This window comes from Myxocyprinus asiaticus, chromosome 34, assembly GCF_019703515.2.
Source record: "Myxocyprinus asiaticus isolate MX2 ecotype Aquarium Trade chromosome 34, UBuf_Myxa_2, whole genome shotgun sequence".
NCBI classification, from domain to species: domain Eukaryota; kingdom Metazoa; phylum Chordata; class Actinopteri; order Cypriniformes; family Catostomidae; genus Myxocyprinus; species Myxocyprinus asiaticus.
The window spans coordinates 4702474-4717009 of NC_059377.1; the positions used below are offsets into that span (position 1 = coordinate 4702474).

General features: G+C 37.3%; 1 protein-coding gene across 2 annotated transcripts in view; it reads left to right on the plus strand.

Annotated features, from left to right (window-relative positions):
* The window catches only part of LOC127425690 (receptor-type tyrosine-protein phosphatase U-like), a 477304-nt gene that overhangs the window by 360928 nt on the left and 101840 nt on the right, over positions 1-14536 (plus strand). For both annotated transcript variants that reach the window (XM_051671910.1, XM_051671912.1), the window contains exon 13: positions 9871-9907. In XM_051671910.1, coding sequence (XP_051527870.1) covers positions 9871-9907 — 37 coding nt within the window. The remainder of the gene's footprint in view (positions 1-9870; positions 9908-14536) is intronic.

The window sequence follows — 14536 nt, forward strand, 5'->3', positions numbered from 1 at the left end:
CTCAGTTTATTTAAAAAAAAGCTTCAATAGTAGAATGGGTCATCTTCTCTTTCTTCTTTAGCATGTTTTCAGGTCAGGTCTCATTCACATCTATTCAACTCTCAAACTCGTCCTGGGGCAACACATAACTTCCACTTCAAATTATTAGCTCTTATAGATACTGGACACAGTGACAGTTCTGCGTTACTTTTATATTTGTCAGACGATTTCTCATTTGATTTTCTTACTTGAGACATTATCACAAGAGCATAAGTATTAGCTATGGAATAAAAGTTAGTAAAATAAGAAGTGATTTCCACCAAGTTAGCAATTTAAGTTACCAAAGTTTACAAAATAGTTTTTAGGAATCAGTTTTTTAGAGATAATGTACACCATGACACGGTGATCAGGATGATCATGTATCACTCAAAGTGTTTATGTTACGTTATTACATGGCTCTCTGGAAGACTTGAATTTGTCAATAGTGCCATCCAGCAGTCAGATATTTCTGAATAATGACCACACATCTAGGGTTTAAAATGATATCAGACCGATCATCCAGGTATTATGAGTCATCTTCTGTAGACATCACTCTGCGATCTCTACAAGCAAGCTAATAAAAATAATTTCAACTCATATCAATATTTAATGACCATTCATTTATATTTTTGGCAAGTAGTCATTTTATAAGCTGGATGATAAGCAGTTAGACTGTCATTTTTGCAATATAAACACCAACAGAACTCAAACCAGATTTAAGCATTTCTGGAGACTCTACGGTCTATTTATTTTCATATTATAACATAATTTCAACTCAAGTCAATGTTTCAAGTCCATTTAATTATATATTTGGTAAGTAGCTGTGTAAAAAAAGTGGGATATTGTACGGTCAGCTAGTCATTATCGCAAAATAAACTCTGATACAGGAGCCGTACTATCTGCTTCGGGGTTTATTTTGCAATTATGACTGTACATTATCCTTGATTGTATACTATTATACAATTTAGCATTAATTATGAGAAATATTTGACTACACTGCAAAAAATAATTTTCTAACTCAGTATTTTTGTTTTGTTTTTCAGTAAAAATATCTAAACATTCTTAAAACTAGAAGCGAAATGACATATGACATTAAGTCTTGTTTTCAGAGAAATCTAACAAAATGTTGTAACATTTATGCTTTATGACAAGAAAAGACTATTTGCCAATGGGATTAGAAAAATAAATTTAATAAATACGATTCAAAGGGAAAACAAGTTTATTTTTCTTACCCCATTGTCAAATATTTTGTTCTTGTTTTATGCTTGAACCCCACCAAATTGTGTTGGATTTCTCTGAAAACAATATCTTATGCCATTCATCTTCTTGAGTAATTTTTTCTTGTTTTAAGGGTGTTTTCGAAAAGACAAACATACTAGGTAAAAAAGGATTTTTTTGCAGTGTAGAGAATGATTGACCAATCAGAATCAAGTACGTATTTCAGAGACCTGTGTAATAATGGAGACTTGTGTCTCTGCAAAACAAAAATGGCCGTTTCCCAATCAGTGGGCGTTTTCATACTGGGATGAAAACTACTGGGATTTGCCTACTACATTGAGATTCCCTACTTTATTTTGGATAGTTGAGAAAGACCCATCCTGGTTTAGAATTGCCCACTGAATTCTACACTGATATTCCCTACTGTCATTGGATAGTTGAAAAACGCACGACCTGGTTTAAAAACTAGATAGACTGGGATAGATAGACTGGTCCGGTGAAACCCATTTTCTTTTATATCATGTGGATGGCTGTGTACATATGTGCCGTTTACCTGAGAAAGTGATGGGATACACTGTGGGAAGTCGGTGGAGGGGCTGTTATTCTCTGGGAAATGTTCTGCTGGGAAACCCTGGGTCCAGCCATTCATGTGGAAGTCAATTTGACATGTGCCACCTACCTAAATATCGTTGCAGACCAGGTACAACCCTTCATGGCAATGATATTCCCTGATGGCAGTGCATGAACAGGAACATGATGAAGAGATCAAGGTGTTGCCCTGGCCTCCAAATTCCCCAGATCTCAACCCAATTGAGCACCTGTGGGATGTGCTGGACCAAAAAGTCCGATCCACTGCGGCTTCACCCTTGCAACTTACAGGACTTGAAGGATCTGCTTCTAATGTCTTTTCTTTCAGATACCACAGGACACCTTCAAAGGTATTTTAAAGTCCATGCCTTGGTGGGCCGGTGCTGTTTTGGCACACGGAGGACCAACAGCTTATTAGGCAGGTGGTCATAATGTTTTGGCTAATCGGTGTATGCTTCTTTAGCAATTTTTGAAAGCTATTTAAGCACATGAATCGTTAAATAAATCTTCTTCTGTTAAGGTACTGGTTATTACTTGTTGTGGTGCTTGGGTTTGATGTATTTGTGTGCTATGCAGCAATCCAGATTGTGGTACATGAGAGTTTCTATAAAGAGTACAACTTAAACGAGCATCAGTTGTCATTTTAATGAGGCCTATAGAGTCACAATCTCATTGTCACAGAAATGACTCCTTAGTGTCCTTATGGTATAAATGTGAGGCTATTAATTAAGACCACAAAACAAACACACTCACTTTTGACTCATGTTCGTTCACTCAGTTCAGACTGGCTGTCTCACCTTACGAATACAACAAAGTGTTGTTTCCATTTAATAGGACTAGAAAATCTCTCTTTAGTGGGCAGTAATGAATGCATAAATGGTCCTAAACATCAGCATTTACCTCTCAATGTCTGCCGCTCGCTGTTCAGAGTGAGTTTATTGTAGCACAAAATGAGTCAAACTCATTCAGATTATTTTTTACTTGATCCGCACACATTTCCATCTCAATCAATGTGAATAAACTGTTTTAACATGAGCCACGCTGAATGCTTGGCTGATGCTTATTATTTTGACAATTATTCCTGATAATTAGATGCAGGTTTATGGATCACTCTATTAGACTTGAATTTAAAGCATAATTACTCTGACGCATAGCAATGTGCTTGAAAACACTCAGAACACTTAACAATCACATAGCAACACCCTAGCAACCATCCGCAACACCCTTTTTTTAACGCAATAAAATGCACTAAAACCACTCTAGGAACCAAATGCATAGCAATGCACACATTGTGAGTTTTGCATGGGTGTGTGTTTTGTCTAGTTATAAATGACAAATCCAATGGCTGTTCACAGCTCCCATTCATCAACACACATAACAGTCAAGTCACATTTGTGGGTGTTACACGCCGATATATTTTCATTCGGACTATTGACCATATTGAATGGTGGTGCATCACTTGGCATTACCAACTTTTACAGCCGCTTATAAACCAATATGGAGCATGACCTGCATATCATATAATCTTACAGCAATTCATTCCCCTGCTGCCATTCAATAGCACCCCCAACCCCAGAAGCCCCCTCCAGAGCCCCACAAATCCAACAGAGGGCAGTGAGACATGTGTTTTAATGACATGTTAGAATATGGTGGTAAATATGTCACCCTGCTCTTGTGAAAGATGAGTGAGAGAGGAAAAGGCAACTTGAAGCTGATTTTCAATTAAAAAGGCAATTTAACAGCCGTTTGGGGAAAAAGGTCTTGACTCTAATCTAGGTGGACACATTTGCATAATTAACCCATAAAGCCACAATTTGCATCTGTAAATCTTAATCTGTATCATATCTCTCTATCACTGACTCCAGTGTGTGTGTGTGCGTGTGTGTGTGTGTGTGTATGCAGATGAATAGGGGTGGACTGGACCCTTAGGCCACGTCCACACTAATACGTTTTCAGTTTCTTCATGTCATCTTTTTCAAAAGTATGTGGTACTAGAAAGTGTTTCCAAAAGTGTCAGTTTTTCAGTGGTGGAAAATCTAGTTTCAGTGTGGATAAGTGGGGTAAACATTGCAAAATGCATGCGTTTTCAATCGAAAGTATATTAGCGTGGACGTGGCCTTAGACTCTGTTCTGAAAACTAGTGAGCACAAAATACAGTCATATTTTTGTAAAGCGTGATCATTTTCCACCCTCATTCTGACCTGTCAGAAATGCTTTGGTGCTGCTTCTCCTTTAAGACTTGACAATAAACGGCCACTGTTATGATTGGCTCTCTGCTCATGATTGACCTGCTCTCTCTCTCCTTGCCATCTCACTGCTTACCGCTACTGGGCGGGCTACGGAAATGACTGAAGGTTAAGTAGACTTTGATGTGTTGTTATGGAGGCGGTCAGATGCAAACATGACAATGAGTTGTTTTGGCAGCTTGGTTTCAACAAATGCTCTTTTTGCAGTGAGGAAGTTTTGAGTTCTGAAACTTACAGTATGTTTTTATAGAACAATGAACTCATATGTAAAAAAACAAAACAAAAAAAAACCAAACAAACAAAAAAATCCAGAAAAATGTCATCATGCCATTACCCCTTATGGAAACTTTAATGGTCCCTGTGGGGGTCTACTGGTAATGTGTTGGCGGCATGTTTTGTCTAGTTTATACCATTAAGGAACAATACATATCTGTAATGGAAACCAATACAAAACATTAAATCCTAATGGAATACAGCCCAAAACACCCTACACCTGTAACAGTATTTGCAGTGGAAACCATTATATATATATATATATTTTTTTTATTTTTTTTTATTTAAGTTTCCTTCACAAAAAAAGCAACATTGTGGTCGAAGTGAGAGATATGTTGATTATAAATTTACTTATAATTAATTTAGTATAGTTAAAGTATTTGATATGAATAAAAATAGTTTAATCTAACCCAGGGGTGCCCAAACTCGGGGTCGGGGGCCAAATGCAGAAAAAAATTATGTGCCGTGGGCCGCATGGCTTTAATAATAAAAAAGGTGTAGATACTACTAGATTGTACGCTTAATATTATGCAAGTTTTAATCATAATTTGTGTTCTATGGTATGCTTGTGTAGGCCCTACATGTAAATAAAGGATTTCACTCACCATGGGCACTTTATATTATACTTACTTATTCACGTTTTTAACTTTGTGACATCCATTTAGTGTCACTGCAAAGCTCATATTCAACTCTTCAATTATAGTTTCTATTCTGTTCCGGATTTTTGACACCCCTGATCCAGCTTAGTAGAGTATTTCATTGTTAGCTTAGCAACATGGTAATGTCAAACTCTATTGAAATCAATTTGTAAGTGAGTCTCCCCTGCTTCACTATTTACGTGGCATGTGGATTTCCTGCCTATGTAGAATGTTCCAAATCTGCTTCCTTAGAAGGCAGCTGCCTATGTAGCAGTGTTAGGGAGTAGTTAACTTAAAGTAGCGATGCTTCATTCTAACAAAATATTTCTGTAGCATGACAGTAGTTCAGCTATTTTTGCAATAGTGTAGCTTTTCCAGTAATGAGCAAAATTTTCCAACAGTCATCACAAAACGCAACAGTTGTTACATTTTATTGTGAACACAGCAATGCAGACGAGGGAGTAATTAAACACACACATCTAAACCATCCTTTCTCTCTCGTGTAGCACTGGGAAAACCAAATCATTTAAGTCTACAGTTTTCAAAGTGGGAGGCGCCAGAGCATGTCAGGGGAGGCGGGGAGAAAGATGATAACTTCACCAAATAAAATCAAAAGATAAATAAATCAGTAAAAATGTATTGTGAAGATAAATGAAAATTAATAGCTTAATAGATGTGATGAGGAGGAGGGCACACGCCCGGCCCTGAATTGGGCTAATCAGCCAGGAGGGGGATAAAGACGAGCCGGAGGTGCCAGTTCGGGAGAGAGAGAGAGACATGCGGCCGCTCTGTGTGTGTGTGTGTGTGTGTGTGTGTGTGTGTGTGTGTGTATGTTTGTTTTATGTTGTTTTAAGTTGAGTTTATGTCATTAAAGTTTATAGTGACTGTTCTGCCGGTTCCCGCTGCCTCCTTCCTGGGTTTCAGCACCAATGTAACGGTTCAGGATGGGCATGGAGGAGGCGGGAAAAAGCAGAACAGTCACTGTAAACTTTAATGACATAAACTCAACTTAAAACAAACAAACACACACACAAACACACAGCGGCCGCCTGTGTCTCTCTCTCTCCCGAACTGGTGCCTCCGGCTCGTCTTTATCCCCCTCCCGGCTGATTAGCCCAATTCAGGGCTGGGCGTGTGTCCTCATGGCCCGGCCCCGCCCTCCTCCTTGTGAAAATAGACCATAGTTAAGCTTAATAGACTGTAGCTTTGTGCCGTTACGATACAGTACTATTAAGTGTTGAGACCAAATGCATGTCATGTGAGAGAGCGTCCATGTACCAGTTGTGCGAGCGTGAATCTACACTCAACTCTTGTGAAATCTACCAGCTCTCACTCAGAGAGTGCGTGTGTACATACAAAGCACGTCCTGTTCACTTGCAAATCTATTATAATGCCATATAGCTCTGTCTCTGTTCTTTGTACAAGAGAAACAATACTGGAGTTTAAGGAATCAACTCGCCATTTGGCAGGTCACTTTTTTAAGAACTGCAGCATAATGCATGGCTACATTCTGTGCTCTGACGATGTAAGAGAAGTGAGCAAATCATATGACATATAAACCGTCAACTTAGAACATCTGTTGCAACTCACATCTTCTTTTGACTTTTCCCTTAGTGGAAAATTACATGCACAAATTTATCTAGGACGCATAAAGTATTTTCCAGAACTCATGTGGTGGCATATACTGTACATAGATGATCAATAAAATATGCGGAACATAATCACAACGTGTCCATTATTACGAATTCAAGATGATATCAGGTCGAAGTGTCTTCATGTGCTTGTGACAAGTGTAGTTTTACATAGAGACAGAGACTTATCACAAATCTAGGCTAAAAACATTTAAGTAATCCCATAAGGGATCATAAGGACAAATATATTTTTAACAAAAAATCATGCAAAATACAGTTTTATATTATTAGTAGAAATATTTATAGCCGTTAGACTGAATTTAAGGTTGTTGATCGTCATTGGTGTATTATTCTGGTTCTGAAATATGATGAATTTGATAATATAACACTAGCAGACAATACCTGATAAAACTTAAAATAAGTGCTGTAAGCCCAGTTCATTTAACCTAAAACATTTATGGAAACTCATTGCCCTAAACAAGTTACATTTTATGGGGCAAAGAATTTGCGTTGACTCAACTTAACTTAGTTGTGTTATCTTTCTGCTTTGACTTAAGTTACATGGATATATAAATATAAATTTTTTCAACTGAGTCAACAGATCAAACAATTGACAAAACCATTTGATTTAAGTTATGTGGACTTGACATGTTTAGTTCAAGTAACTAAATATAATTAATTAATTAAACTTGTTTTTAGTACTTTTGTACTTTATCTGTAAACTTTATGTGAAGTACACAGTACAACCTTTGCTACTTAATGCACAAGCATCTTGCAAAGCAAACGCAGAATGTGATATCTAGTCAGTCAGCACATAGACCTCAACACTTGACACACAAACCTGACAATCAACAAACATCACTCTGAACATCACCACACAACCATTAACTAACAGTAATGATGAAAACAACAACAACAACAACAGCAAAGATAAAGTCTGCATGCAGCAAAAAATAAACCTATAACACTAATCATAAATATTTGTTCATACCACAATGCATGCTGGGAGCTGGCAAATCAGCACCATTGTTCAATATTAAATAGTTTGTTCAGACATCTTTAAGCTAGTTTGGGCAATATTTAGGGTGATTTTGGTCATCTAAAAATTTTTTAGATTCAGAGTAATTTACATTTCATAGTACTGAAGATCTTGCGATAAATGATGTGAAGTTACCTGGCACTGAATGTAGTTGATTCAACATATCTTCTCTGTCTGATGAAAAACACGTTATCTCCAAAAAACAAATTTTTCAAGAGCATGGAAAAACTCTTTTCTAATAAACAATCTTACAAGACACTAGTTAAACAGACAGCCTGATTAAACATCTTTTCATTGGTCATTTCAACGCACAGTTCAAACAGTGGGAAGAGGTCATTCGGCATATTCCGTCTATGGTCAAAAGTCACAATTGCCAAAAGTGGAGATACGTGTTTTTCATCGGACAGTAACGATATATTTTTGAGTTGAGGTGGCAAAAATGCTTCTTAATTCAACTTAAGTATACAAATTGATACAGTGACAAGTTAACATGTTAAGTAAACTTTAATGTTTTAAGTTGTGTCAACTCAAAAATCACTTTCATATAATATAAAAAATTTTGTTCATGTCGTTGTCATTGGCAATGGACTAAAACAACTCAGATAAATTGATTGAACTAAAAAAACAAACAGTAGAATTCATGAAAATCAGCCAACTAACTTAAAACACTTAAGTAATGGAGATTTAAACAATATCAGGGATCCCATTTACTTGGCTATTGTGTAGGCCTACAACATTCTTGTATGTATTAAAATTGCATATAAATAAAGAACCACAAATGGGGGGTATTAAGGGGTGGGGGGGGGGGTTAGTGTATTATTAGTGAATATTAACATGTTAATTCGGTGCGATTAATTATATAAAAAATAATGCATTAAAAAAATAAGGCAATTAATCATGTCCCTGGACCGGAATAATAAATATTTCATATATCTGAGCAATTCAAGCTTGTAGTACCACCTGTTTTCCCAGGGGGCAGTTTTCTTCAGCTGTATAGGCAATGCCCAGCTCCAACAGACAGAGAACAATCCGCACTTACCAAGAGCTGACAACACAAGATGAGAACGCGTTCTTGCATACAAACTCAGCTTGATGGAGCGCAAATCCAAAAGCAGGGATCTCAAGATGTGTTTTTCTAAGTTTCAAACTTAGTTTAATTTGACACAGTGATCTAAAAACTGTGTGTTTATGACGCAACGCAAACGAGATGCTCCAAAAGCATCCTCAGACATGCCCTTATAATAAATCTCGGACTGACTGATAAATTTAACTGTGAAATGGATTGCTGTGAACTGTAGGCCAATGATAGACTTATGTTCAGTAATATGGAAATAAACAATATATTGGCTATTCTAAAGCCACTTTTTGTATTGTCTTTTTTAATGTTTGACTTGTGGGCCTAAATAATGTAATGCATTTTAATTATCTGTATTATTTGTTTATAATATATATTTTTATATATACTTTCTCAGCAAATATTTATGTATGCAATTAATTTAATTAATTAATGGGCATACCATGTAACTAATTCAATTAAAAATGTTAAATCCATTGACCGCCCTATTAAGTACACATTTATGCTCATTTTAATGTTGTCACCCTATTTGTTTAACCCTTATGGAATTTAACCCTGGTTTTATTATAGTAATATTGTAATAGCTATGGTTAATTTTGTGGTTACTATGGTTTTATTACAAATACCATGGTTAAACTGGTGGCTACTGTAGTACAACAGTGGTTCATTTTTGTAAGTGAATGTCTAATGAAATATATAACTATCAGGATATAATTCAATAATATCATCTGATTGTTATATGTCTAAAAATATTTCCTTCTTTAAATAGCTTCAATATAGTTAGCTGCTTTTAGTTAGTAACTTGTAATGTAGCTAACTACTTTTTAAAAGGAGTAGCTTGACTAGTTATACTTCTTTAAGTTATGAGTAGTTTGTAGCTTGGTAAGCTACATTTTCAAAGTAGCTTCCCCAACACTGCTAAGTATACTGTAAATAGCAAGGCAGCTCTCTTGGTTTTGGAACAGAGTCGTTATGTCTAACTGATGTTTCTATTCATTTGCTAGTAATGTCATCAAAGCAAGCATTTCAATTTATGTGCCTAAGGGAAGACTATTCAGATTTTTACATAAATCACAAACACCCACAATTCTCTCACCCTCAGATTGTCCTGATAACTTACATCCTCTTTCTCTTTTGTCCTCAGGAGACTCGGATCAACTGCATTCGGATCGCTCGTAAAGGTAATTCATTCTTTATCTGCACTGTTTACACGCTCGAGGGCATGTCTTGCTGACAGTGTATACATCAACACTAACCAAATGCCCCTTCTGCGGTCTCACTCTGATGTATTTGTTATATTAACGTGGCACTCTCTCTAACGCGAGCGGTGGTAGTTGCGCCCGATCCACCCGGTATTGTAATCAAAATATTACGTACACATTTTTCATTCAAGTTCATCACACTGAGCCAACAAAAATAGACTGATGGAAAAGAGAAAATGAGAAAAAGCAAGAAGAAAAACGGTTGATGGAGAAACAGAAGAAGGTTGTCCAAAACCTTGTAAGCTGCCTACCTAGATAGCATTTTAAGGCATGTTGAATGCCAAAATACAGAGGGACACATATGAGATCAAATGAAATCTCAAAATTTTATTCAAGGCTGTTGCTCTGCAATATTACCAGTTGAATGAGCAATTACTTAATTTGAAATTACCAGTAATTGCTTCATTATTTTGTTAATTGGTTCATAAATTCATCTGTGTGAAGTAACAGCCTGATCTCACCGTGAAATCGGAAAGAGTAGATCGACATTTCTTTCATCAAAATCGGTATACGTTGACCGAAATTTCGAAACACTGCCCCCAGTGGTGGTAAGAGTTGTAGGGCATATGGGCACATGTGAGCTCCATTTATGTCCAGGAGAGGTCACCAAAAGCTAGTGAAGTAAGTTGTTTTCAGTTTTACAGGATGTTATACAATGAAGAGAAAAGCATATATTTATAGATTCTATCCCCCAAACCCAAACTTTACCTTAACCATTAGTGGAGTAAAAAAGTTAGAGGGAAAAGTGAAACCTCCGAATTATGCTTGTCATTGATTATTCAAACGGGGTTACTGCCTGGCTTTGAACGCTAGTCTCCCATGCAGCTGATGCAACGCTCTGCCAATCGCGCCAGGTGGAAATGTAAACACATTGAAACCACTGCAAACATGTCTGATAAGAATGCTGGATGTCAGCGCGTCAACATATAGTTGCCGATCCTAGGGTACTGAAACTATCGGAAACATCATACCGACTTCACGTATGATCATATTGGAATTAATTATAAACTTGTACACATACATGAAGTGAAAATCAAACTGGAATGCTGTGTTGCTCTCATTACTTTTAAACATAGTATTACACTATGCTGTAGTCATCTCATATTCTGTTATTTATGGTTTTATTTATTCTGATGACCAAGGATGTTGTAATAAATGTTCCCTTAGCAGATGGTATAATGAGGCACTTTCATTTCTGTGATTTTAAAATGGCAATTTCTGCAGGGGCTCAAATTAATCGATTGAGAGAGAGAGAGAGAGAGAGAGAGAGAAGGGGAGGGGGGAGAGATTTCATGCTGTTCTCTGGAGCGGATTAAATATTGACTGCATTTACAGGCAGAGAAAATGAAGACACAGAGACTTAAAATGGCTGCCAGTTTCAGTTCATAACAGATTCGTTCTCAAATGTGTGGCCAGAACGTGCAGCTGTCATCACTGGACACTCAGTGGTTGTCCTGAGTCTAATGTTGTGGTCGCTGTAATGTTGCCAGATCTCTTCCTGGATGTGCAGGCGATTTGGTTCCAAGCTGGAATGGATAAAGACTGCTGGGTCACAACCCAAAAATGGCCTCTGTTCTGATAGGGACATGTAGGGTCCGAAATTAACACCCGCCAAGCACCAGATGCGGGTAAATTTTCTATTTAGCCAGTGAATTTCATGGTGCCATTCTGGCGGGAGCTTGTAAAATAATGTTAAATTTTTCAGTTTTGTCCTCAAGGGGGCTCTGTAGGTGTACAACCAGTAATGTTGCAGGTGTTTACATAGAACGGCTCTCATTAGCTAGTACCGCTGCTCATCGATAGTCTCAGTTAGCTGTAAATCTAGAAGCAAGATAATGGCAATATTCAGGAGCTATCATGCCATTGGGGTGAAGGGAATACCATTTTCAGATTTCCTGTGGATGTGCGAGTACGTTTTAATAACCCACCACCACGGGGGGCCTGGGTAGCTCAGCGAGTAAAGATGATGACTACCACCCCTGGAGTTGCGAGTTCGAATACAGGGCGTGCTGAGTGACTCAGCCAGGTCTCCTAAGCAACCAATTTGGCCCGGTTGCTAGGGAGGGTAGAGTCACATGGGGTAACGTCCTCGTGGTCGCTATAATGTGGTTCTTGCTCTCGGTGGAGCGTGTGGTAAGTTGTGTGTGGATGCCGCGGTGAATGGCGTGAAGCCTCCACATGCGCTATGTCTCCGTGGTAAAGCGCTCAACAAGCCACGTGATAAGATGCAAGGGTTGATGTCTCAGAAGTGGAGGCAACTGAGATTTGTCCTCCGCCACCCGGATTGAGGTGAGTCACTATGCCACCACGAGGACTTAGAGTGCGTTGGGAATTGGGCATTCCAAATTGGGGAGAAAAAGGGGAGAACAAAATCGAGAAAAATAAAAAAATAAAAAAAATAACCCACCACCACATATACAAATTATCTGGTAATGATTGCATTATAATACAGGAACCGAAAGATTTTCAAGACATTCGGTTCTTGAATGTGCATTCTTCCGGTGATGTGGACAGAAAACCGGAATAAAATACTCTTCACTGCTTCTGTTTATCTTCAGTGTGAGACATAAAGCTCTACCAGTGTAGACTGATTTCCAACCGAATGACTCTTTTAAGCCGGTTCTTTTGAATATACAGTGCGAGACATAAAACGTGACAGTGTAGTCTGATTCCCAAAGAAAGTATTCTTTTGAGCCGATTCTTTAGTGAATCAACAACTACAGTGCTACCAGTGTTGTCCAGTTCCTGAATCAATGACTCTATGAGTCGGCTCCTTTTAGTAAATCAAAGAATCAGTTGGAGCTGACTGAATTAACTGACTGTCTCCAAATAAACCAAGATTACAATATTATGTGTGTACTTAAGGCTCAGGAGACTCATGAGAGTTACTTACTGGTCATTCATATGACAACATGCAGTTTAGAATACAAATTTAGTTTGGTTGTAATAAGGAAATAATCTGAAAAATAATTTTATATGGACTATCTGGCAATTAAATATTTCATAAAAAATAAAATAAAACAATACAATTCTTTAAAATAGATGTTTAATTTTAAACATTCTTACAGTATTGTTTATTTGTCCCTCTTACAGTATTGTTTATTTGTCCCTCATGTCGGTAAAATCCACTTGTAAAATGCAATTAAATAATAATTACAAAAAATTGGCCAGGAAGAAATATGACTGGCTGGTATTTTATTTTCGTCTGGGCTAAAAAGTTAATTTTGGACCCTGGGGACGTGTATATAACATTCAACTAACCATATAATCTTGCAGAGTTAGTATAGCAAACAGGGGTGTAAAGTAACGAATTACAAATACTCGCTTTACTGTAATTAAGTAGTTTTTCCCAGGAATTGTACTTAAGTAGTTTAAAAATGGTATACTTTTATTTTTACTTGAGTATATTTTAAGTGCTGTAACTGTACTTTTAATGCGCTATTTTCCCACATTCTGTGTTCGCTACTTCCCTGTCCTGATTTTATTTTTATCTATCAACATGATTGGCTAGGGAGAGTCTCGTGACTCCCGTCAAATCAAATCACACATACGGCAGCTGTAGATCCGGCGCCAACTGTTATGGATGTGGAGAATGCCTCTAACACAGTTCAACACCTGAACATCACGGCCGCACCTGAAAGGGCTTTTCGCATTGAAAAAGGCCAATTGCCTGACTGTGTCATGTGAGTTTAACTTGCTCAAGCCAGATATCAGCATTAATCCTGCCTCTAATTTTAAGAAACATATCAAGGTAAATTTCATATTTCTGCTTACTAGATTCTGTGTGTCTATAACGTAGCCTGTAATTGAACTATCTATCACTGAGATTATTGGGTTGATGTGAGAAATTAAGGCAATATTATCAATAGGGCTGGAAGATAAAACAGTCTTGAAGTTTATCTAAAAGAAAAAGAAAAAAGAGAGAGATGTCCTCGATATCAATGATAAACTTTTGAGTAATTTTCTATACTTAGCCTATGTTCTACATCTAGACCAGGGGTGTTCATTATATAGATCGCGATAGCAAGACAACCACTGGTTGGTTGAGCTAGATAAAATATAAAAGATTTACTTTTTATTTCTAGGCATCTGTAGCTGCGTGCTGTTTGATTGACAGGCGGCTAATGTTTGTACGCTTTACATGCGCGTGTGCTCCGAGAGCACTATTGTGGGTACGTGCCTAAATGGTCAAATACACTTTATAATTCCTCCAATGCCCGTCTTGATGATGCATTAATGTAAATGCAGTCGGTTTGGTTTAAAGTGAACGTAAATAGTGGGACAAAGTGTATTTGCATCAAAATGTCATACTTGAAGTGTACATGTAACCGAATTGAGCACCTACTACTAGGCTATGTCATATGAACGCTATTAATCAAACAACAATAACAAGGAAATGAGAAAACCACTCACTACTTTTGTCTGAATAAGTTGAGTAGCTTGTAACCGAATAAAACAGCGACATTTTTAATAATATTATTATATATATATATATATATATATATATTGAGTGGAAAGTAGGCACAAACATACAGCATGACATAACAA